This window comes from Phallusia mammillata, chromosome 8 (assembly GCF_965637545.1).
Source record: "Phallusia mammillata chromosome 8, kaPhaMamm4.hap1.1, whole genome shotgun sequence".
Classification (NCBI taxonomy): domain Eukaryota; kingdom Metazoa; phylum Chordata; class Ascidiacea; order Phlebobranchia; family Ascidiidae; genus Phallusia; species Phallusia mammillata.
The window spans coordinates 11622893-11649240 of NC_137259.1; the positions used below are offsets into that span (position 1 = coordinate 11622893).

At 37.3% G+C, this 26348-nt stretch overlaps 3 protein-coding genes across 5 annotated transcripts; 2 read left to right on the forward strand and 1 right to left on the reverse strand.

Moving 5' to 3' along the window:
* The first annotated feature begins 200 nt into the window (after positions 1 to 200).
* LOC145204188 (uncharacterized) lies at positions 201 to 12995 on the forward strand. Of its 3 annotated transcripts, none has more exons than XM_080076650.1 (28): positions 201 to 363; positions 611 to 802; positions 3284 to 3385; positions 3453 to 3662; positions 4195 to 4378; positions 4456 to 4796; positions 4868 to 5047; positions 5219 to 5292; positions 5689 to 5859; positions 6007 to 6212; positions 6444 to 6555; positions 6709 to 6825; positions 6891 to 7031; positions 7747 to 7887; positions 8537 to 8672; positions 8853 to 8933; positions 9021 to 9216; positions 9458 to 9564; positions 9637 to 9896; positions 9976 to 10082; positions 10356 to 10522; positions 10858 to 10905; positions 11506 to 11606; positions 11778 to 11907; positions 12041 to 12106; positions 12245 to 12359; positions 12430 to 12460; positions 12721 to 12995. In XM_080076650.1, exons 1-28 carry the CDS (start codon positions 311 to 313, stop codon positions 12825 to 12827), a joined length of 3876 nt encoding a protein of 1291 aa, XP_079932776.1. In that variant the 5' UTR covers positions 201 to 310; the 3' UTR covers positions 12828 to 12995. The 3 variants fall into 3 exon arrangements, with proteins under 3 accessions (XP_079932776.1, XP_079932775.1, XP_079932773.1); XM_080076649.1 differs by having other exon boundaries at positions 620 to 802; positions 10356 to 10567; XM_080076647.1 differs by having other exon boundaries at positions 202 to 363; positions 10356 to 10567.
* Positions 12996 to 13610: 615 nt separating this feature from the next.
* On the forward strand, positions 13611 to 16723 carry LOC145204189 (peroxiredoxin-6-like). The gene is made up of 6 exons (XM_080076651.1): positions 13611 to 13843; positions 13956 to 14112; positions 14254 to 14388; positions 14459 to 14532; positions 15144 to 15216; positions 16432 to 16723. Exons 1-6 carry the CDS (start codon positions 13752 to 13754, stop codon positions 16558 to 16560), a joined length of 660 nt encoding a protein of 219 aa, XP_079932777.1. The 5' UTR covers positions 13611 to 13751; the 3' UTR covers positions 16561 to 16723.
* Positions 16724 to 18198: 1475 nt separating this feature from the next.
* On the reverse strand, positions 18199 to 26053 carry LOC145204600 (uncharacterized). The gene is made up of 5 exons (XM_080077190.1): positions 25903 to 26053; positions 20400 to 20775; positions 20060 to 20225; positions 19655 to 19821; positions 18199 to 19101 (listed from the first exon to the last, which is right to left on the reverse strand). Exons 1-5 carry the CDS (start codon positions 25920 to 25922, stop codon positions 18619 to 18621), a joined length of 1212 nt encoding a protein of 403 aa, XP_079933316.1. The 5' UTR covers positions 25923 to 26053; the 3' UTR covers positions 18199 to 18618.
* Positions 26054 to 26348: the final 295 nt, after the last annotated feature.

The following is a 26348-nucleotide window of genomic DNA, read 5'->3' on the forward strand; positions in this document are numbered from 1 at the left end:
AATGAGGAAATCGCGAGTCTTGATTGCAGAAGCAAAATTTGGGAAAAAAAGCAAGCTGCCCACGAGTTACAATTGTTTTGCAAGGTGTTGACTGTTGACCAACTTTGTTTTAGTAACCTAATTCCAGCAGAAATTATGTATTTCCGTATCTTATAGAAATTGGATCATAGACTTGCTGTTGAAAAAAAATATAGCACGAGACTGTTGCAAATATTAATCAGTGCAGTAAAATCAAACCTTAATTGACAGGCACTTATTCAAATGGGTTAACTAGTGTTAAGGTGCTAAATTTTTGTGATATAACTGCAAAATGTCATCGCGTTCACCTAGTCCAAGACAGAACAGCAGCTATCCTGATCGAAGGTGAGACAAAAGTTTTGTTAAAGATTGTTGAAGTAATATCACCTATTTTCACAAATATGCACCTCTGAAGTTTTTATGCACAAGTACATAACATAGCAGTTTTAAATTTAGAGAGTAGAGACAGAGTTTTCACAAACCAACAAGAAAGTAATGAAGATAAGCAACTCCCAGGATACCCATTGCTCTTCTAGATGTTAATGTTTGCCATATGGTTAATTTGTTTTGGGTTGAATTGACAATGTTTTAGGAATGCTAGAAAATCCATCTCTTTGAGTCCGATTCGGACAGAAAGTGGAGCCAATCTTAGAACTGCAAACTGGACAAAAATGAGGTTCCGGGCACCGGGTGAATCCAGAGGTGCATTTCAACAAAGCAACTGGAATCAACGAAACTACAACAATTACAATAATTACAGAGGAAATTTTAATCCACGTGGCAGGTAGAAAAACATATATACAACTACAATACTATTTTTAAATTTGGCAAGATGTTATGTTGATTGTGAAAAGTTGTGATAACACATCAATACAGAATTACAGTGTGACAACTAGGGATTGACCATGGTTAGGCTTGCCATATGTCCCCGTTTAGTCCCAGATTTAAAGCTCTGTCCCGGTGTCCCGCACAGTTAGTGAAAATGTCCCTTTTCTCAGCGAAAATGTCCCGTTTGGTGAGCCACCAATTCCTAGTATATTTGATTGATGGACTGTTTTACCAATGACACTTGTGTTTCAGTTTAATGATTTTGATCTTAACAGTATTGTTACATCACAATATGATTGTGAGTTGATCACTGACAACATTTTTGGAATTATCTTTGCTTTCAGGCAGGGGTAGGTGATAGTGATGGGACGAGTACATGGTACTCGGTATTGATGGTATCGATACTCGGTATCGATATAAGTTCCGCCAGTTTACCTATATCTTTTTCGCTATCACGTGGTGATTACATTTTTCGGCATGTGTGAGTGCACACCTGTACCCCAACCATGGCATGGCAGATAAATTAGCCAGCGATATACAACTAAGTACAACACTAGACTTAAGTACTCGGTAATAGTACTCAGTATTAAAGGTATATACATGTGGTACTCAGACTCGGTATCGGTACTGGCTTCAAAACCTGGTATCGTCCCATCACTAGTAGGTGATATGATTGCAGTTTACATGAGTATAGTCAAGTGGGGTAAAAAAAAACAATTTTTTGAAACTTTGTTGCCAAACTTTTATTTTAGGCAATAAAAGGTCAGTTTTTCTTCCCAACAAAGCTGATAGGACTACTTTTATAGTTATGTGACAAGTTTTTGATTTTACTAAAAAACAAAAAAATATTTGACAAAAACTGTTGTTCTTTTTTAACCCGAAAAAGGTACAAAAAAAACAATGTCAGGGTAAAAAAAAACAAGTGGACATTAGGACCATTTAAAAAAAAATTAAGTGGCAGTTGGAACTTCAATTCAATTATATGAACTTAATAAACCATCTTAAAGTCAAAGATAAAACAGAAATTTCATTAATAACTCTGTTACAATAAATAAGCCAAAAAAACACGAGCCACATAAAATTCTTTGTTTTCGAAATTTTGCAAACCAAACTTACAGCAGTTAGTAAACTGTTTGTAAATTAATAAAACACTTTCAAATTGTTGCTAAGACTTTCCATGGCTTTGTACCTTTATTGCACTGCATTTATTGCCTTTGATTTGGTCTTTTTTGTCATTTACCAGTCTTTTGTTGGTATGCAACTAGGTTCACATAGAGCTCGCCCACTTGCTGACCGGTCATGTAACCTAAAACCTTATTGAAATAAAGTTTAATTTTCTACCCCAAACTGCTTGAATTACCACATAATGATTTGATAACCTCTTTTTCTTAATTTGTAGCATTTTTCTTTAGGCCTGGATCCCAATTTGTACTTTTCGCCATGCAGGTATACTTTTTGGTAAAAATTCCTCCAAAACTGGGCCCCCAAAGCAATTTATACAACTTTGGTTTAAGTACATGTTTTATAGGCTTTCTTTTTTCTTTTCTAAACTTCCAGGTGACAAAGAAAAATGTTTGGGCCAAAAAAATTTTTGGGGTGCCAAAAATACATAGTTTTTTATTACCCCATTCCTATAGAACCGTTTGGGGTAAAAACGAACAACAAGATATCTGAAAAAATTAAGAAGCTAGCCAAGTGGAGTCTTTTTTGTTTAATAGGTCATAGTTATGACACAACACAGAACAAAGATCATTGACACCAAACTTGTAATAAAAAATCTGCAGGAAAGTTTCTAAAGGTTGTTGAAGACTTTTTAACATACGAATTTTACTACTGTTGTTTCAACCTGCAGAACATTGCCTAGAAACAAAATCTGAGAATGGTTTATGGCTTATTTTTTAGGCAGAGAATAAATGCATCCTATGAAAAAGAAAGCATTTAAAAAAAATTTTTGGTTTAGCTGTGAGGGTATTGTTTTTTTTACCCCAACTTCAGCAAAAATTTTTTTTACCCCATTTGACTATATATATTCAGGATAAAAGCCCATAAGTTATGACTGTATCTTCTGAGTTGCAAAACTAGATCTCATTTTTTTCAAATGTAAATAAATGCCTTCAGAACATTATTGTAATACCTATATATATTTTGATGCCATCTTTGCTCAAGAAAAAAAATGTAGGTTGAATAACAACAAAGTGGTTTGCACAGCTTATATTTTTTTGCAAAATATAACTAATTTTCTTTTTTCATTAAACAGGTTTACATGGCAAGGCAAAAATACTTATAAATAAGATAAAACTATGTATACTGTGTAGTATGTAACAGAAATTAAAAACTATATATATAACAAAACTTAAAAAAAAACTATGTAACTGATGAATAGCTTTATGTTCTAATTTAGCATGGCTATTTCTGTAAACTCATGTTATACTATCAGGTGGCAAAACAGAGGCCGAGGCAACTACAGAGGAAACTGGAATCAACGGGGTGGGGGATATGTTCCCAAGCGTCGCACATATTCCAGAAACTATGATTCGAGGTATTTGCATACTGTGATTATTGTTGTAGAAAAATCATTTTTATAAATACTATGCCTTATAATATAGGTCACGCTCCAGATCCTATTCGAGATCACGCTCACGGGATCGTTCATATTCTAGTGAGCGGCGCCGTTCATACTCCCGCTCACGATCACGTTCCTTATCCAAGTCTAGGTCTAGATCTCGTGATCCACCTCAAAGAGCACCGGCATATAAACTATCACCCAAAGTTGAGGATAAACCAATTTCAAAACCAGTTGCAGCTCCTTTTTTCAGGTGAGAGTAGTGATTTGAATTACACAAGTCAAACTTATGTACTACCGCAAAACAATTCCAAAAAATGTTTTAATGTCCTTGGAAATCAGATCATGAACTTTGACATAGATATAGTCATATAAATTTGCCATTTGTTTCTTTTAACCTCATAGTCCAGTGATTATCCGGCTGAATACAATGTTTAACATCTTGCATGCTGCCAGTCACCACAGTAGTGAACTGTTTACATTTAATTAGAGCAAAACAAGCAGCCCCACAGCCACAAATATAAGTTTATGCAGCTGTGCCTTGATTTTTCCCTTTTGCAGTTGTCCATGGCTTTTATTTTGTTATGAAAATATTGGTTTTTATTCCAATATATTACATGATGGACGAGTACTGATACCATGCAGAATCGGGTATCAGTGCATATATTTTTATAGGACTAGTCCCAAAAACAATGCATGTAGTTTAAGGTTTTTATATGATGCTGTCCTTTAATTTAAGTCCTTACATAAAATTATATACCATTAGCATGCTTTAACACATCTAGAGAAACGGAAAAGTTTTCCAAAAAGACCCTGGAACCTGGAAAAGTTGGTCTAAGCAAATGGGATTCTCCAGACAAAAAGTTTGATGACGATGCACCTGCCCAAAAATCTGCTTACCCATTTAGTGGCCAACAAACAGTTGAAAAATCTGCCTTTAAAACAAACATGGAGTTCAAAAGTTTTCCCGTAAGTAGTGTGATGAAGTCTTTGTGGCTGTTGAACAATTTGTTTCTATATTTCTTTGTGTAAAAAAAACGTTTCAGACGTATGAACAGGCAACAGCTGTTGGACAGATTGAGCAGGAGGGACATTCTGCTGCACAAGTTCAACAAATGATGGAGAAAACTGCTCTTGCCTCTGTTGCCCGCCATGAAAAGTCATTGATGAAAATTAGAAAGGCCCAAGGTAAAATGAAAAAAGTCAGCAAAAGTGATTCATCTGATGATAACTTGGATGAGAATGAAATTCTACAAATGATGAAAAGTGTAAAAAAAGCAAAGAAGAAGAAAAACAAAAACAAGATGAGCAAAAAAATGGCGAAGGCAAAACTAAAAAAGATGAAACTGGCCACAGTTTCAAGTTCTTCTGATTCTGATGACAAGAGGTCAGTTAATAATGCTCATACTAGTTTGTAGATGTTGGTTTGTGATTTACCATGAATGTTGTGGTTTACAGCTCAGACAATTCATCTGACTCATCCAATCAGGAGGGTGTAAAAAAGAGGGCTATGTCAGCTTCTAGAAAAAAGAAACATACCAAGGTTAAACCTGGTTCAATGTCTCCACAGCCCAAGAAAATACGGCAAAGTGATGACACAAACCTGCTAAATGCCTACAACACTCCAGCTGAAATGAGGTTTGATTAATACACAAAACATAACTAAGGACCAAAAATGTTCTATCTTTTTATTGTTAGTTTTTCTCACTTTGTCATTTAAGAATTAAAAATATAGCTTTTTTATTGTGAGAGTGTTGGTATACCAATTATTCATGCTCACATAACCAATTGTTAAATCAACTGCTCCAGAAAAGACATACCAGTTCAAAGCAGCACCCCATTCATGCCACAAACAATTGCCCAGGCTCCAGGAAATCAACCAGGTACTGTGTAAATAAAGTAGACATAAATAATTGATAAAACACTGTAGTAATTTGTGTTGTTGAATGTACACTTTCTTCTCTATTTACATGTATAGCATTTCAGAAATTAAGTTCATTGTCGGTGTACATAATAGCTATAACATTTTAAAATCTTATTTTTAAATCTTATATATAATGTGTGTGTTGTGGTGTTTGTACTGCAACCATGTTATAAAAATTAATATTAACCAAGAATCATGTGATTTCGTCGATGGATATTATAAATATGAAACATTGCAGAAACTTGCTTAATGGTCTTTTTACACCCTTAAAAACATAGCTTATGTCTCTTTTCAAAACTTGCAGTTATAGCTGTTGGTATATATTTGTTATGTTTCTATGATTCTACTTGCACAGTCATGCTTATGGCCCCTGGTCTTGGAGACATGAGGTTTTTGGGAGCGAATGGACAGCCAATGAATCTTATTCAACTTGCTGTTCCTGGGCCTGACGGACAAATGCAGCTTATACAAATTCCATCAATGGGCGGCGATGGGCAGCAACCAATTGTGATGCTTCCACCAACAGGTTTGAATTCTATGTTGTTTATTGTTCTAATAACAGCTGTTGCATTTCTAAACAGTTTTTCTGTAAGCATAGATTAATGTATCACTGCAACTGGCATGAAACATACATACATACTTTGCATTGAAACTAGAATTTTTCTATATTTAGCAATGCAACAACCACAGCAACCAGTGACTTCATTCCCAACAACGTCTGCTTCTTCTGTTTCACAACCTCAACCAGTTGCGCCACCAAAACCAGTGCCACCCCCTGCCCCTCCTGGCGAACCACCCACCCACAATAAAACAGCTTTTGAAAATAAATTGAATCAGTTTGATGATGGAAAACAAACAGGCCAGTTTGCAAATGAAAAGGTATTATAATGAGAAGTTTTTCACAATGTTAAACAGGAACAAATGCTTTTTTACTCAAACAGTTTTGCTTACTGGAGTTATATGTCATTATTTCTTGTTTTGACGTATAGTAAACCCCGCTACTTACACTTAATACATGTTGTACATAGATGCAAAAAATTAAGATGTACCTGCAGTTTTTGTTGATTGCATATATTAAGTTTCACATTTTTTTGCTCCCAATAAAATCAGGAACTAACAGAAAAACAGAAGAGAAGGAAGGAAGTGATTCGAACACGTTTGTGGCCTCGACCTGCAACATCCACGTGGGATGAAGAAGGGGGTGAAGCACAAGAGGAAACTGGTGATTTGTTTTTTTTTAATTGCTCCTGTCAATGTTATTTGTTGCATCAAGAAATTTCCTCTTCCTTGAAGGTTTGGCTCAACCAATTATAACTACAGCTAATTACGAAATTGTTAATAAGTTTATATCACCCTTTTACATTGTTTAAAACAGAAAATACAGAAACACCAGTTGACAATGGAAAGAGACAATCTGATTCATGGCCCAAACCTGCCACCTCATCTGCCGATGGTAACATGACTTCCTTCCCCTATAACAGTGAATCAATAGGTAAACAATGGTTTTATGACAACAACTAATTTGGACCAATGACATCTAACTACTTTCGGTTTCAGCTTCCCATGCTAAACAGGACACGAGCAATCGAGAAAACATTCCAGGATTTTCCCCAGATGCCAAGAACAAAACTGAGGGGCAAAAGATTCCAACATTGTCCAGAGGTTCAATGTTATCTCAACATGTTGATAATGTTAAAGGTAAATAGTTCTGTAGATACCAAAGTAAAACAATGTTGTATTTTTTTTCTTCAGTTACATAATTTTATAAACATGCTTTTGTGCAGTCTAAAAATCAATTTTGTTTTTCATTAGTCACCGGATCTGCTGTATTATGACCTGGTTGGTTTATATATTTTTTTCAATTCTTGTGATAGGCTCTGTGTATGATAGACTTTCAGGCATTGATATTGTTTGATGTATTTTTTTTATTAAGTAACCTCTTTTTTGCAGCAAGTATACCAGTGGAAATGTTTTGCTTTGTAACAATTTTCCATTTGTTGAAAATGATCTACAATTTTTCCATCAATCCCATGCAAAAAAATGCTTGTAGTTGATTGGTTGACAGCAATTGGCAGGGTTGGATTGAAATGAAAATGTCCACATACTGCAGATGTAGCAAAAAATCATGCAGATTCTATGTTAAGACTAGCACTTTCCAAATGAAAGTCTCATAGAGCATTGGATCTGTAATGTTGCTGATGTCTATTGAAAATGAAATCAAAATATATCAAACTTGAAATGTGACACTGAAAAGTGTTGCCTATTGATTGTTGTGGTTATATGCAAATGTTCTGCACTGCACAGTAAGTTTTAAGTCTTTCTGGCATGGTTTTCATTTATTGTTAAATTTATTAAATACAATGTACAATTGTGTTGTGTTCCTATCTAATTGTGCTATGTTGTGTTTTCACAGAAACCATAGATGAATTGCCACGAAAGAAACCTGAAATTGTGGAGCATGTATCGATTGGTGAAAATAGGCCGACAAGCAATGAAGGTGTTGCTTACCACCAACCCCAGCTGGTAGCTTATCCTTCTCATATCACACAACATGGTAAGGACAGAGCACACACTTTGCCTTATTAATGATGTTCTGTCTTCATCTTCGATAATGATCTGTGAAGCTAAGTTGGTCCTAAAGCACTGAACCGATTATTATGGGTTTGTTTTATGCAAAACCCTGGGGTGTGTTTCACCCATTTGATCAAGAAAGTGTACTCAAAGCTTATACAATTCACACATGTGACAGTTATGGGCTTCCTTCCTTTAGTTTTAACGTTTTTTCTCTCTTTGTTTTCCTGAATTTCATGAACATGATAATGACGCAAAACAATATGTACAAAAAGTTTTCAAGCTGTGGTTGAAATTAATAAAAGTAATTCTTGCTTTATGTTTTTTTTTTATATAAAATGACCACACCCCATAAATACTGCTACCAATTTGCATGTACACATTGGTTTTTACTTCCAGAAATAATCTGTCACAGCAAACTCAAAACAGGGATGATCAGTGGTTTACATTCTAACTGAGTATTAAATATGCTGACAATCATCACAGTTTCATAATGCGATGTTGAATGGGTGACTTTTAATGCAGTATTCAGAACATGGATAACCAAGCATGTTACCGATTGGAGTTCGTGCTAGTGCAAACACTTGTATTTTTATTCCACATATATTGTACACAAATATTTTTACATCTAGCATATGAGCCTGTGTATACTGGAAATCAACCACCCATTGCTTCATCTGCTGCACCAACCCGAACTACACAGGGTGAATTTGCCAAGGGAAAGGACAGCAAATGGACAGCTGCCGCTGAAGAATTTATTCGTGATCGGTATAGACACAAAAATATACTATGAACATGTTGTATAAAACTTACAATCAACATATGTTTAACATATTGTACTGATGAAATTATATTTTTCTCCCAATATATGCGGTGTTTAATTTTTCTGAATTTGTTGAAAACATATTACTTCATTATGATGATTTTAAACTTTTAGTTAATTTTTAGGCAACCTCAAAAGAAAAGTAAATATGATGCTCCAGCTGAGAGCAGCTCCGAAGAGGATTTTACAACTGCTCTTTTGACAAAGTATGAATGACTAAAGTGTGATTGATGTTTGATCCAAATTTCTGAGGTACACCTTAACTCTATTCCTATGTTTTTGTATGGTTGTAGAAAATCTAAAAAGCAGGCATATGAGGCACAAATGATGGAAATGCAGGATGATGACATGGCTTATCATGAGGAGGAGGCCAAAAAAATGAAGAAAAAGAAAAAGAGCAAAAAAGAAAGAAAAGACTCAATGGGAACTGAAGAGGCAACAAGTCCTGTTATGAAGGAGAAAAAACGCAAAAAGAAAAAGAAAAACAAGGTGAGATTTAAACCTTTGCATATTTGTCAAACTTTTCAAAAAAATTCTGTGGTTGATTAACTGAAATAAACTTATACCTTGGCATAGCAAACCTAAAGATTTACTTGTTTTTTTTCTGGTCTGTGTATATCACAGGGCCACATACTACTGTAGTGTGATTCGATACAGTTGTTTCATTCTTCTGGTTTTGTGCCTTTTAAACATTTTAATTTAGTTGATCTAACTGACAAATATTGTACAGGAGAAGGACTATGAAAACAACAGTGATGCCGAATCAAAGAAATCAAGGAAACAGGAAAAGAAAAATCAGGAAAAATCTGCTGAAGCTGAAGATGATGATCTTGTTAGGTAAACAGTTTTCCTTCATAACATTATAATTTTTAAAAATACCTTCAAAATTAAATTACTTATGATTTTTAGGCGCATACCAAGTGACTTGCCACTATCCCATATCAGAGGTTTGGTTGTGCGGCAAGAGAAAGAGGGGATTGTGTCCATATTTCATAACATTGACTTCTCTAAACTTGCACCTGAGAGTGAATTTGCAGATGAGAAGGATTCGTATGAGGATCAATTTGTGTCTTTGTTTGGTTCAACTTCAGGAGAAAGCAAACCAGCAAAAACAAGTCCACTCAATATGAGCAAAAAGGCACTGAGAAAAATTAAAGTAGCACCCAAAGGTGAAACAAACAAGAATAGCAAATGCTGGTTTAGTTTTTGCTTGGTATAATTTGTTTTGAAAAAAATCTTTGTTTTTAGCTCCAAGAAGTGTTGCCCATATGACAGAGGTCTCCTTGTCTGAAAGAATTGGTGCAATTATGGAAGCAAATAAGGCAGAGGAAAAACAGAAAAATGTGTCACAGAAGGTAAATTATTTGATTATGTTGGTTAAGGTACTTAAGATCCATTGCACTAGAAAGTATAACACACAACAACATCACTTACATTAATTGTCTAAATGAGTTTAAAATTGCAAAAAAATAACATACCAAACAGGCCCAGGGTGACATTGCTGTGTGGTGAAAGTTACAAAATTGGTGTTTCGTAAATTATTACATCATCATAATCACATCCTGGTATATTTGACCTTGCTTCTTGAACAACGGCATGAACCCCGACCTTTGTTAATATTCCACCAGGTATCAGTGAACCTTGCCAGCTTGTCATGGGTCGACGACAAATATGAAAAACCGAAGTCACCTGTGAAGTCACGTTCATCAACTCCTGACAAACGACGTCACAGATCGCGTACGTCATCTTATGGTTCCGAATCATCACGATCCCGTTCGAGATCAAGGTCATCGAGGTCAGGAAAGTCACTGCCCAAAGCTTACAGTGGGGGAGATCGAAGGTGTGCGATTATTCACACTGTTTGTCAATACCCGCTAGCACTTGTGTACAAACGCGTTAATCCCAGCACAGAAATATTCATGCAAAGCAACAACAGTTAGGGTGTGTACCAACGGTAATTTTTTCAAAACCAAACGTTAGGGTTCGAAATCGCTGTCACAATGTATCGGTAACAACGTCTTTTGTTCAGGACTTGTTCTGTGCGGTTAAAATTTAAACGAAAAAACAGCAGTTTATGACCAAACTTGCTATCTTTGTGACAGTTCTACAATCAATTTTCGTATTTTACAGCTTTGAGCGTCACAGGGATCATCATGACAGCAGCAGGTCACGATCCAGGTAACATGTTTGTTACTTTCCGATAACAAGGGTATTGTATTGCCTCGCCTCCTTAGTAAATGATTTATAAAAGAGACTTGCTGATACATCAAACAAACGGCTTTGGCGCCAAAAGTACCGTATCAAGTCACGAACAACTTGCCACGTGTTTGCTCGCCTTCACTGGCATTATGAGAAATCTTCGCTTTTTGGAGAACCGTTAAGCTAAACCCGACACGTTTTAAAGTTTTTGTTTCCAAAGTCACCATAATAAGGCCTTTTATTTGTCATAGTACGCCAGGCCCATTAAAGGCGTGATACCGAATCAGCCGGTCCCCCAAGCATTCCTATACGGCAAGGCACAGGCTAGAAAAATCTAGACTGCGGTTGGATTCGCCTTTGATTTGTGGGTTTTTATCAGAATAGGTTTTTGCCCAAGAGAGTTACCCAGCTTAATGTGTGCGAATATAAGTTTGTTAGTTATTACAGAAAAAATTTGAGCTACGATTCTGCTAAATCATAGTAAAGTAATACAAAAAAAGAATTTATATCTGACATTGCATATTAGGTTGCATTACTGGGAAACTCAACAACCTGGTTATTTTGATTTTATCAATATAGATCTAGGGATGGCGATCGTCGTCCATACAGGAATAACAACCGTGGTTATTTCCAACCCTACAACAACAGATACAACCAAAGATACCAACAAAGGGGAAGAGGTTAGCACTAATGCCTGACATTTGTTCTTTCATTTAGATTTGTTTTGGTTGTGAAATGGCAGTTACTGCTGTTTTGTGCTAGATAAAAGATGGAATGTTTGTATTATGCTTGTGCTATTAAATATCACGATATAGTTCCATGCCCTATGTGGTAATTGTATCACGTTTCAGGCAATTTCGTGAATTATCGTGCAAGAGGTCGGTTTTTCCATCGAGGCTTTAACAACAACAGAGGTTACAATAATTACAATAACTACAACAACAATTACAGAGGCAGAGGATACTACAACAACAATAACAGGTAAAAGCGGTGGCATTGTTTTTGCAGTTGGGACTTCCATCACAATCGCATTTCTTACCATAGGGTTTGTTCCACGACATGCTTTAAGATGCAATGGAATCATAAACGTAACCTGTTGTGTATTTATTTTTAGAGACCAGAATCAGTGGAGAAATAGACGCCACAGTTATCGCTCTGATGATGAGGAACGCAGAGACAGGTAATAATGTGGATCTGTTTAAGATACATATGATTATATAAATGAAACAAAGCAGCACAATGCATTTTCAAATCACGTTTAGGCGTTTTGTTTCATGCTACCATTTGTGGGGATCATTAAAAAGTGTTATTTGTGTAGACGCCGATCTCGCAGCTATTCGATAAGCGACCGTCGCACAGGCAGTAGTGGAAGTAGTGATGAAGATGATCGACGCGATGCACGCCAAGACAAGCAAGAGAAAAACTCCTCGCAGGTTAGTGATGGCTTGATTTTCAAACAATGCTTTCGAAACTTAACGCTTTAACGATTTCACTTGCTTGCAGGCACAAGAAACCGAGCAGCCCTATCCAAGTGGTAAGTATACATTTCCCCCTGTTGTTTTTTACAGTTGAGTTTGACATTAGGCCAACCGTTTTTCAAGGTCTATTTTCCACGCACGTACGCCCTAATAACCACAACAAGGAATTAATCCTTACTAAGCATACTTATTAGTGAATAACACACGTTAATTTTTGTTTACTTTTACGGTTTTATTAGCACATACAAAAACGCTAATCATCCAACAAAGAAAAAAATATTCCTAATTTTTAATTGTGCGAACCATAATGTTGCAGAGGAAGGTACTCAAGGAAACCAACAGATGGAAGAAAACGTTAAAGTTCGTCGAAAGTCACCAGAACAGTGGACCCATGACATGTTTGAAGAACACGAGAAGGAGTAAAGCTTCCCCAATGATCTGTGTTATTATTGGCGATTCAACTAAACGGCTTTTGTGATTTCTCGTTGCTAGAACTATGGGCCTATGTTTGTACATATGTAAACCGCTTCGCCTTTTACTGTTTTATGAAAAGCCGCGTGCTGTTGTAATAATAAAACTGTCTATGCTGGCTTTCTTTGAGTTAACTTCAGTTTTTTTAAGACGTGGAATATGTTGTGAAAAATATGTCCCAAAGCCACTCGGAGACATTAAAACAAGTTTCCAGAACTGGAACTGCTTAGGAACACTGTACATGGAATGCTTACATTTTGTGGTTTTTGCTTGGGCGGAAGGTCTTTGTCAAGGGTCAGCAAGTTTACCAGACTCATCACGGTGCTAGTTTTGTCTGATTGCATTGCCTCTATTGCAGGTTGTTTGACACCATTCGACGTGACGAGGTGTCGGCCTTCAAGGGTTGTAAACTTTTTTACTCAAGTGCCACTTGGATGTTTCGTACAGTAAATGTGTACCACTTGCATCCAGGGAATAGGCTGCAGCAACTGTACCGCAGTTGGAAACCATCGTTGGCATAAAATGTAAAATGTCAGTTGTTTGTGCAATGGCAGGCTGTTACTATTTCGCAGAAATTTTTGTGACATTTAACGTGATGTCGTCAATCTGACTTGATATATAAGACAGGAGTTACCAAGTCATACCTAACATCAACGGGGGTGGTAGTGACGAGCGGACGAAGAAAGCAACTTCTTGAGGAAAAACGCACGTAACGTTTATGCAAGTCATGCCACGTTGGGTCTGCCGACTGTCGGCTGTCCATGTTTTGCGGTCTTCAGGACGAGACGACTTGCAGAGTGTATTATTGGAAGACATTTTTTTTCCTTTTTTTATTTTTACAGAAAATAAGCTAGATATTTGCTGCAACCCAGAAATATGTCTGCTCCTCAACTCGGCAAGGTTTTCCCCAACTTTGAAGCTGAAAGTACTGTTGGAAAGATAGACTTTCATAAATACATTGAAGGATCGTAAGTATTTTTAAGTATTTAACTACATTGAAGCTTGCATTGTTTGGACTGTGAACTGGAGTTAACTTGACCCAAATTTAGTTTTAAACTTAATTAACTTTACTATTTATAGATGGGCAATTTTGTTCTCTCACCCCGCTGATTACACCCCAGTGTGTACGACGGAGCTGGGCACTGCTGCAAAACTGGAACCAGAATTTAAAAAACGTGGCGTAAAAATGATTGGTCTATCAATTGATTCAGTGGAAGACCATAAAGGTTGGATCAAGGTAAATGAGATAATAAATGGTATAACACAACAAATGCCTGCTAACAAAATCCAAAATTTGCAACCTTATCTTATTCTGTTTGTTTAAAGGACATCCAAGACCACAACAAAGAAAACATAATCTAATTCCATTTGTTTAAAGGACATTCAAGACTACAACAGTGTGAGCTGTTTTCCTTATCCATTAATTGCTGCAGATCGTCCTCTGGTTAGTAAGTTGGGAATGTTGGACCCAGATGAGATTGGCAAAGATGGATTGGCCCTAACAGCTCGATGTGTAGGCTCTTGTTGTTTTATTTTTGGAAATTTTGCAACCTAAAATGTAACATAAACTATATTTTTTTAAGGTTTTCATTGTTGGCCCAGACCAGAAATTGAAGCTTTCCCTTCTTTACCCAGCAACAACCGGAAGAAACTTTGAGTAAGATTTTGTAAAGAGCCTTACAATAGTTTAAAACAAGGCTAAACTAGTTTTTAAAGGTCCTTGCTGCATCATCAGTCAAAAAACTACTGCACTGATGCACTCCAAGTTCAGTGCAGTATTTTTAATTATACTAATGCAAACCTATTGTTTGTTTCAACTACTAATTCATTTGTGAGTCACATGATGGGCGAAATTGCATTAATATTTCTCGTCATATTGAAATGGTTCTAAATTTTATGTAGTAATTGTCTGTTTGCCACTAATGAAGCACTTAAAGTACAAAGTAAATACATTGGTGAGGCTGTATGTATATCTTGGTGGAACAAAAGTATGAATTAACCAAATGTTATCATAAACTTTGCCAAAGTTCTCACCACAACATGCAAGGGAAGATTTATCTAGTTGCATTCACCTTGCATAAGTTGAAGCGCAGTTTATAACATAAAAAACAAAACTAAAATAATATTAAAGTTATTGGTAAGCAAATGCTATATTTTGTTACTTGTGAAGGACCATTTTTGTCACAGGAGGCTTATTTCATTCACTAATTTACACTCATACATTTGTATGATTTTACATCACATTTGAAACACCCCTTCTATTTTCAGTGAGATCTTGAGAGTAATTGATTCACTGCAGTTGACTGCCAACAAGAAAGTAGCAACACCAGCAAACTGGCAGGTAAAAAAACATTATTTAGGTTCTGTCGGTTTAGCAGTGGATGTTATGTTGTGATGTCATGCCTCCTGGCAATTTGTACACATTCCAATATTATTTATGAGACACTGGTTAAAACCATTCTGTTTTTGCCAGAGGTTTTAGTAAAAACTTTTTATAATTGACATATTTGCCTCTAGTTAGTTGATTTTTTTGTTGTTTAATCCTCTTTTAAAATTTTATGTTCACTTAAACAAAAAATATTTTACACATAGTAGTAATGGCTTCAATAGTCTTTGAGGAAGTTAATTCAGGTTCAGCAAAGCTTATGACATTTTGTATGTTCATTGTTTGTGAGGTGTTGGCTAAAATTTAAAAAAAAAGAAGAAAAAAAGAAAAACAGAAGCTGTTTGTACCCAACGGTTGCAAAATTGCCAGCAGCAAAATACTTTACAAATCCCCCAAAAGATCCCATGAGCAAATGCATTTGACAGCAAGTTTTACAAGTTTAATTGCCAGTTAACTAAGACATTTGGTTGGGTGATATTACAACATTTTTTGTTGCTGCCCTACTGAACGTGATGTTTACCAGACAGTCAGGCCAGGCCGTGCAGGTCGGCAATGGAAAATTCCCACTGAACGTTTTGTAATGGTTGACTGCCTGTGGTTAGGGTGTTAGTTTCAGTGCTGTTGAAACTAGTTTTGGACGGAACGCTTTATTTTTTGTTATTGCAACAAAATAGGGCAAAATAGCGTTTTTATAACCATTACTGCTATATCAAGCTTCATTTGCTGTAACGTTCGTTAGTTTTTGTCAAAAAAGAAAACAAGCTGACTTAGTTAATTAGCTAAATTGACACAATACTGCACAGCCGTCATAATTTCCTGAACCCAATGACTGGTTTTGCCTGATATCACTGATAATGCCATGATCATTTGCCGAAACGTTTGAATAACAAAACATATCTTTATGGGTCATTATATTCACCATTAAAATGAGCAGTGATGGCTATTTAAATGTAGTGTCTCAGATGCAGCACCCAACTAATAGCCAACTTGTGTTTCATATCACCTCAACATATCCAGTACCCTGTTGTTCACTGGCATTTAGTTCAGATGGTGTTTATTTTAATGTTTAGCTCTTATGCATACAGAAAAGTTTGTGGTCGTGCTGCGCTTTGGTGGATGCGCACAATGCAAAAGGAGCATTTTCTAATATTACAATATCTGCTTTTTTAGTCGGGCGGAGACTGCATGATTATTCCATCAGTTTCCAATGACGAAGCGGCTCAAAAGTTTCCGGGTTTCAAGACAGCAAAAGTGCCTTCCGGAAAAGCTTACATTCGAACCACCCCCCATCCAAAATAAAAGTATTAAATGACATGGTATTTCACTAACCCTAACCTTTTTGTGTTCAATCGTGGCCTTCTAAACATGACGTTGAAAATAAATCACTAAACATTGTGTTGTGTTCTATCTGTCATGTTACCCATTCCATATTCATCACAATAAAATATGCACCGGTACTTACTACGGGTTTTGGGCTCTTTCGTGTTTGTTTAATGTTGTTAGAAAACAGAATTATTCCCCTGAACACTGGATTTGACGCCCTGAAATACTTGGTGGCCAATGAAGTGTGAGTATGCACACTGGAGAAGTTGCTGGGTTTTGCAAACAGTCACGCTGCGGGCCAGATAAAAATTATGAATGACGCACGAGAGCCGGGTAGCTGATAAGCCCCAGTCTCTCCCAAACTGGACCCGCTAAACGATTTTGACGGGATCGCTAAGAACTCACGGCCCCTCTGTAATAATAGTTGAACTTGAATGGCGCGACTGCTAAATTATTTGTAAATATGCTACCCCAACGCGAGTGTTCTATAATCCATACGATTAAAAAAACAATTTTAGTACCGTCGGTGACAGGGTAAAATGACGTGGCGCGTCGTAGGTTGGTGACCCCTGGAGTAGACCGTGGTCCCCAAATATACGCACGATTTTTTTTCTTTGTAAAACGACGATAGCCTTAACAGTAGCGACGCTAACTTGGATTAACTGTAACTTTTCGTGCAAAATTTGGGTTTTTTTTAATATTTTTTTTAGATTTTTTTTCACGGGGTTCGAACCCAGGACGAATCCCGATCAGGTTTTTTTATGTCTGTATATGGGTCAGGCGTTTTTTTTTTAGACCATTCGGCCTTTGTTTGGGGCAAGATGAAATGTTTGCATAGCGCCGGATACCAAGCAACACATTTAAACTGAAATGCCACGCGATGGTGCTAGCGTGTGGTGAACAACTTTATTCCAAGGGCGAGATCTTGTCTGAAACCCGAAGTGTTCCATAAACAAAATCTCTCAAGGGCCCTGATGGATGTAATGAAATGGTTGTTAAGTATGTTCGGTTTGAAAAAAGCTGCAGTAGCCTAATACGTTCGGGTAAAACAACTTTAACTTAGTTATACACTTGCATTTACAATATCTCCCATGTCAGTGCATCTCATCTGTTAATTTTCTGTCTTTTCATAGCATCGTTAGTAACGCCCTGGCTCACCCACAACCTATCCTGTTCTTGCGCTCCTTAAATTTAGTGCTTATTCCGCAATGATCTCTTGCATCTTCCTGAGTTAATGTGGGCATATATTCATCATGTATTCCTTCCCAAGTTTAGTGTTTTTGTCACTTTAGTTTAGTGCTTTGTCACATTAGCGACCTCTTTCCAAGTTTCAGCCGGGGGCCGCATACAATCTTAATTCACCCCTGTTGTGTGGGTTTAAATCAGTTGACATCCTCAGGCCTGTCGTTGAAGGGTTTTTAGTTAAATAATTTTGTTGCTGCTGAAGTTCGTGACTCTATATAAGTTACAAAATCGTATTAGCTAATATTTCATTGTAACAGTTTTGTCAAATTTTGACTAATATCAAAAACCTATATAATCATAAACATTTACTTCTTGAACAAGCATTCTGAATGTTAAAATGTTAAGTTGGCAGAAGTATATTACCAATAATTTTTAGATGCGGAAATTTATTTGTAGCACAGTAGAGTGAAAGAAAAAAATAGGTACGCAAATCAATAATAAATACGAACAAAAACTATTTTGGTCTAATATTGTCATGTGAGCAGCTTGTGGAAATGTTTAGCGCCCTGTCACAGTACATGTAGACCTAGTTTAAACGTACACAGTGTATGAAAAGTGGCAAAGCTTTCAGCAACAAAGAAGTATGTAAAACAAAAGCTTCAGCTGAACAATGTAGGCTAGTTCATTTAGTGTTTCGGTTTTCGCCGTTTTGTGGAGTGTTAAACCGGGTACAATCAAAACCATAATAGTTTTTTTCTTAACCCAGATTATGGCATGAACTTTATGCCCATTCTGTGTCACCAACGACGTTTCTTTTTTTCGCGGGGCAAAATAGGAAATACGAAAGTTTCACATGTCTTGCGTTCGCACAATTTTTGGCTCGCAGAGTCGTTGAACAAAGGCCTCTCTGTCAGCTTGGGAAAGGTTCAATAAATTGTCACATGGACAGGAGGATTCTAGAAGACATTGACTACGTGTTGTTACGCCAGTGCGTTTTGCAAATTGGAAACCCGATCTTTTCGACGTCGTTACAGACGTGTTGTTGTTGTTACTTGCATTGCGCATCGGTGCCATCTCTTTGGTCGGTGAGTTCAGTTTGCTCGCGGACGACGACTTGCTGCCAGGCAACAAGCCGACGAGAAGACTTTCCAGCGGACTTCTTCGACTTGCGACTTCTCTGTAAAAACTGGATCGCAGAAATCGAGGATACGAGTCGTTTTCCATGATGTGAAAGATTTTTCGTTGAGCTGATTCGAACACGTCGTTAGGCAAGGGGTCACCGCATGTCACGGACAAGGCGACTTGTCGTTGTGTAATGTGGTCGATATTTACCTGCATAATCAAATAACGTTGTTACGCTTATGATGTAATAACAAAGTTCCCAGTATAACGCACAGTCGGTAACCATCCAAACCAAATCGTATTGCATCGTTTAAAACAAACTAGCAATTCACAGAAATGTTTTAGCTGGTGTAGCATATACGTAGACAGTTTACGTGGGTCATTGGTATTTGTTGCGTCTATAAATAACCGTTTGCCACAATTTAACGCATTTGATTGCACAGACAAACAAAACTGAATCTAAATGAATTGTATCTAACCCTGCACGTACGCAACGCACACTATATTTATCTCAGTGGTTTTGTGACTAATCAGCCTCGAGGTTATTCGGTGGCTAACGTGACATAACGTAAAACACTTCTGGTGCTACGTGCTATTTTGAACTGTTTTTGTTTTTACACTCTGAACTCGGAATGCGGGGAACTATGACTGTACTGTGGAATTGACAGTCAAATGACCCCGATTTCTCAATAAACCCAACACACCAGCAGCGATCAGTCCTAACCAAATTAGGTTAACAAAACGGGAAAATTAAGAAAATTACCTGGTGGGGAGAGCGGGATGAAATGTACTGCTGGTAAATGTGCTCTCCTTCGCGAAGTCGCTGGTCAGCGGTCTTCAGTTTTTTGAATTTCTCGCAAGAGCACCAGAACTTGAGATTTTCCGAGCTGTATTCTGAGTCGAGAAAGTCGTGGAACGCCATGCGCATTTCTGCGGGAAAGCAAATAGGTTTATACGTTGGTAGAACATCCGGTAAAATATCAAGTAGGTGGATCTCATTACGGTGTGTTGTTTCCCGGATACCCAAACTCATCTAATAATATTATCTATTTGTGACGCACGTCACTGTACGCCCACTAATTTCACACTAGTTTAGACTTGCTTTTCTTGCGAATGGATTACTAAGCATCTTAAAATATTATAGCCATATGGCAGCATCAAAACTTACTTTTGTTATCCAGTGTGTTTAAAAGTGATGATGCCTCATTAGTGCTTGTGTTTTGTGGTCTCTTCATGATGGCTGAAGTAAAAAATGCCGAAACTGGTCTTGAACGTTTGTTTGAAGAACCAGGTGTATCAGGCCCTCCAAACGTTGATACGGTTTTATCGCGTCTCTGCAGAAAAATATAATGTTACCAGATTGTATTCACTTATTTGTTGGATGATCCCAACCCAAGTTGATACACAAATGTTGTTACAATTATTATTCTTTCAACACCTGAGCTAAGGTTTCATCACGCTACGAATTATCTTACCAAAAAGCAACTTAAAGGCAAGTGTAAACTTACGGGTGAATTATTTGTCTTCTTTTTTCGAAGTCGGACTTGGCTTGTGCCCTGTAAGTTTAAATCGCTCGGTTCCGACTTCTGTCGTTGCTTAAGGTTCGAAGTGTCGATGACAGTTGATACGTCCGAAAGTAGAGGGGCGCTGTGTCTACTTAAGTTTTGCTTTGAGGTTCCGAGACAACTCGTATCTCTTGGAATCTGACTGTCGCTAATCCGTTTTTGCTCAAGATCGTTTGACAAGGCTTCGTCTTTTTGACCAGCGTACCAGGTTGTGCGTCGTTGTGACAAACTGTCCTCTACGTCAAGAGTCTTTATTGTAGGAATCACTGATTTTTTTTCAACTTCTTCTACTGAAGTCAGTTTTCGATATCTACCGTGGCTACAAAAACAAAACAAACATCTGTATTTAGGTTTGCTCAATAAAAAACTATTTTGCTAAGGCTAGCGCTCCCTAAGGCAGCGGATGCGAACTGACGCGTCTGGTGCGCAACACGTCGCTATATATAACCTCGCTCTGACGTCACGAAAGCGGCAGACGGTGAAGTCGAGTGCTCGTCATGAGCTCTAGGTAACGCAACAGGCGTTTTCAACAAACACTTGCGTGCCTGGAATGCAAATCAAGCTCATGGAAAGACGCAGCGTGACGTGCATCCCCTGTCAACTTTCTATTGTTTTTGTAAATTTGAAGCAACCGCGCAACAACGTATTGAAAGTTGCGTCATGCATTGTTGTGGCGTTTCTTCACCTAAATAACTTCGGGTTGCTGTTTCTAAGTCATCAAAACACTACTGCAAATTTACATGAAAAACATATATCGAGGAGAATAGCCAAAATATAGAAACTGAAAACACTGTTTAAATTTGGTACATTAAACAGTTTATATAGGTATCATACGCATGAAATACGTATGGAGTTCGTATTATGATCCCAACACGTTTTCGACGCATATGTTTCCGAACTTGTTTTAAGCGTATTTCCTTATCTAGCTGGCATGTATTGGTTGTTTGGCATGGTAGCCATCCACTCAAATTTTGATTACTGGATGTTTTTCAGCCAAACGGAACACTTCCAAAGTCGATTACCCGAGGTCATTGCCTCCAACGTGGCCAAAACACGTCACCACCAGTGGCCAACATTGCTGCAAAGCTACTGGGTCGAAGTGAGCGTAAACAACCCAATCTTGGTATTATTTAAAGACTGTTTATGATTTCAAGACAAGTTACAGTACGTACTGGAAAAGGGAGAAATGGAAAGAGAAACATTACAGTGCATCTAATTGCGCGGTATATGTGGCCGGATTCAAAATGCGTGTTTGGTATTTTTCAAAACGCTTGTCACAAACAGACCTCTCAAGGCGTGTGCAATGACGTGCACCTGTCACATCATTTCATTGTTTTTCTTTCGCTGCCTGTCAAACACAATGCGTCTACGTGCATGTTCATCAAAAGCATGGGCGTACACATCACACTCAAGCGTCATTGCTGTTGGTGAGAAAGCGTAGTTCCTGAAGCAAAATCCCCACTAACATGCAACATTATCCCAAAAAGAAACCAACGTGTCGTAGTTGTTGTGAAGCATTTTAAGGTTGCATGTTTTTTGAGCTTATGCTAAATAGGCTACGTACGTTACTACGCAACCGTGCCTGTTTCGTTTACGAGCCCTTTGTTACACATGTCATTGGTAAACAAAATTGACCTAAAACGATCTTTCCTTTTTGACATTGTCAACAAAAGGTTTGATAAATGTCGTACCGATGGAATGAAATTGTGTTATTATTAGATAAAACTAAATCCGGTTGTTTCTCTAGTAGTTTAATATATTTTCAAGCAAGGAATCTGAAATTTCAGTTATTTTCAAATGTCCGCCATCATGAACAAAACCTACCCAATTTGGATTGTTTGAGCTCAAAGAACACAGCGGCCCAATATAACCTAACGCCTGATGACGCGTTTTCAAATTTACTCGCTGGAAATTGATTAACATCGTCGGATGCCTCGCATGAACTTGTGTGGCGGCATTTAAGTGGCGCTTACTGTGCGCCAACGAGGGATCATCGAAAAATCGCCGGTTTTACACCCAATTTAACCTGAGCTCAATTCAGCTGTAGGCGATGTGTTGTCACTAGGTTTAAAAATAAATCGAGACTGATAACGCCTCCGTGACTCAGTCCGACTTTACATCCACATCTCCTAATATAGCACAGTCTTTGCCTGTAGATATTTGTCACTGCCTTTGTCTGGCAACATCGACTGTTAACAGCGGCAAGAATTTCGGAACCTATTCACAACTTTATTAGTCAGAATATCGTTTTTCAACAGACTTCCAAACGGTCAGTTTTGGGATCCAATACGCTTGATGACTTTATTCACGTGACGTAATCGAAATTCAGTATGAAGGAAAATTTAAACACAATACTTCGGTCAAGCTTTTACGATTTTACCACAACATTATTTTAATCAGGTATCAACATCTAATCAGGAAATGTGCAACTAATTATCTACATTAATTTTCGCATACTCTTGTAAAACATTTAACTTCTGTCTATGTCATTTTTTCGGAAGCCAATACGGCCGTGTTATAATGCATGTTACGTCAAAGACTTTTAACCGCGTTGATTCCTTCAAACATAAGGGAATTTACAGAGTTGGTCGTTGTTAAAAGCAGGAAGCGGCATTGTAAATCGTCATGTTTACATTTTTTAAACACTTAAATCTTATTATCCCCTTCTCCGAAACAAGCCCACATCCTGTACAAAACTCGATCAACTATTCCCATGAGTGTAAATCTAAATATGTTGGGGAGTCTGAGCGGAAGGCGATTTTTGGTTTATAGGAAGGCGATTTTGGTTTTTGGTTTATGGGTTTATGCGCCCCCATTCTCAAATTTCCAGCGTTTATATGTTTGGTAACAGTTCCAACAAACGAACCTACAAGCATACCATTGTCGCGAAGGCGATTTTTGGTTTATATAAGAACTGAATTCCATCACTCTGCCATCTAAATATAAAATCCTGTTCATGGCGATCTTGTATAAACTGCAAACCCGCAGGCGTTCAAAATGAGGCTGGTGATGACGTCACGAGATCCTCGACCAAATTTATCTGGCTTAACATATTTATTGTAAAAAATGTGACAGTTTGTCTTAAATTTAAAATAAAAAATATTTCGGTAACGCCGTTGGGTTAGTATGTCGTATATGAACCAGCAGACGTCAGATCTGAATGCATTAATGTACTTAAATGCACAGGTATTTAAAGTGTAGGATTTATTTTTCTGCCGAGAAGTTTTACATCTGAATATTAAAAACACGTAACGCTTGAGAATAAGTTGTTCGGAAAGACGTCACTACATGGTTCCTTGTTTTCTGTTAAATTTAGCACAAACTCTGTTAAGTGATATGTTTTCCATGTATTAGTTTCGCACGGAATGTTGAAATGATACAAATATAACCTATTGTTTCTGACTGACAAAGACTTGTTTACTGGCCTATCATTCAGTCAGACTGTTTGTTACCCAACACCTAGGAAAAACATTGGCTATAGTTTTTGGATACTGAGCTTGTTTATGGTGTTTTGTTGCTTGCGACCCAATTTAACCCAGCCTATGCTTGTTCCAAGACACAAGAAAGAGCTTCTAGCGATGTGTTGTTTAAGCAGGCGCTTTAAAATTAGACTTAGTTTTTCTGCCTAATATCATTGGCGTTTTTCAGACAACTAATGATTCACAATAGCTTCTACGTCACTGCTAGTTCACGCAAGACTCAACATTGGGGAAGGGGTGTGTGTCGGGCTTCAGCTCGTCTCGCCGTTTGTTTGCACAGAAAACTCTTTTGTTCAACTACAGAACTACGTCATTGCGGCCTGGGTTTATCGTTTAGTTCGTTGTTAACAACTGCGCTATGACGAATGAAGGTAAAAATACCAAATCACGGCTAACATTGCAAACGTGATTTTCCTTTCATTAATTCTCCAGTTTGTTTGCTACCTATTTCCGTCCAAACCACCTTGTTGTTGACAGCCGAAAATAGTAAGCGACTCTGCATTCAAAGCCGATTCTCATTTGTTGTTTATCGCATTAATAACTCCTATATTTAACATCGTGTGTTCAGTTAATAATTCCTTTGCCAAAAGCGGAAATCAATGTTCAATTTGGTGTTGGCGCCGGAAACTACAGAAGCCCGAAACCACAGCTTTTCGTTGGGAGAAACAGGTTGGTACGTGCGCGTTAGCAGTCAGTCTAGAGCTGAAATTTTTCAAGGGTCAAAACTAATTATAGACTAATACATTTGTCAAGCGTGCACCAGCTGTGTAACGTTAATGCGTGACAAATCGCAATCGTTAGGGTGTGGACCAAATCGTGATTGGCAAACCTACGTCACGTTTAAAAGCCTTTTACTGGTTTCAATGTGTTGGGGTCGATCTGCTCCTGAACAAGCTCACAGATACCAATAAAATACGTTTGTTGACCACGATTAGAACGAAAGTGCGATATAAGTCTGTTGTTCGTCAGATTCGTTTTGTACAAAAACTGTCACGAGACCCAAAAATGCTTTGGGGCATCAAATCTTGTCAGCGTTTGGAAATCTTATTCCAATGTTTTCTTTTAGCTAAGTTTATAGCAAGAAATCCAAGTGATTTTAAATTTTTAATCAAGTGATTGCGACTCGACTTTAGACAGCGACTTATAAGCTGTCCAACGTTCGACATTTGAAATAGTAGCAGCGGAAGTAGCTTTATGTGGGTTTGAAAGCACGTCAGCAGGAAATGAACCCAGTCAAAAATAATTGTCTGACGAGGTATATTTAAATTACACGCTTTTTGATTGATAGCAAACCCTTAACAAAGTAAAAATCGTGACAAATATTTGCTTTAAAACTAAAATATTTCCACTTAAACAGGCACTGCTTTTTTGCTGTTCTGAATGTTGCCAATGTCAGTCGCTAAATATTTATTTTTTTAAATGTGCTCTTGTGCGACACCACTCGTCAAAGCAAAACATTGCATAGGCTTTAATGTTAAGCTGTTAAAGACAAAATCAAATATCACAACGTTTTAACTAGAAGTTCTTGAACTAATCATTTTGCTCTTGTTTACAAGTGATGACGATACATTTATCTACAAGTTTCATTACCACATTTTTCCCCACATAGAATTTAGTTATCGACGGTTGAGAACCCTGTTTAGTACATTCACTTTAAAAAAATAGAGGGGCCTTTTACAGTCTAATTTTAACATAACACGGGAAATTTATGCATGTCGTGTCAGTGGTAACAGGAAGTTGATAGATGCACAACTTCCGCTTGTCAGTCGTATAAAAAAGTACCCAACAAAGGAGACTCATGAATCAATCGAAGCGTAGCAAGCTATCACGTGTTACCGCAGAAGCTTGTGCTAACTTCCGTTACAAGGTAAATCGACTTTGGTCTGAGTGATTACCATCATGTTGTTATCATACACTTCAGAGCATAAAAAAACATAAAATCCAAACAATGTATTTTATGGACTCACCTTAATAAATTGTTTTCCATTGCGTTTAATTTTTGAACCAAGAGCGACAAACGGATGTCAAAATTGTTTTCTGCTTTTTTTACTGGTCTTTGTATATGAGTAAGCAGATTGAAATTTACATCACTTGATTACAGGAAATTCAAATACATACGACTTTCTGAAAACAAGATTGTCCGATAAAATGAATAATCTGTGCAGCTTTAGAAAATGACTAACTTTCAATACAAGGTTTGTCAGTCATAAGAAGTATATTCTTAGACCTTTTAGTCAAATAGTTCGGATTAGTCTCAACTTTATGTGCCATTTTAGTTCGTTACAATTTACTATGCATATTCGCCATTCTTATGAATAGAACAGAAAGTTTCGCCGAAACCGTGCAAACCGATTTTGTTTTTTACGCATTTGTTTAGAAACTGTTTTTACGCATATTGTTTACGAATATTCTA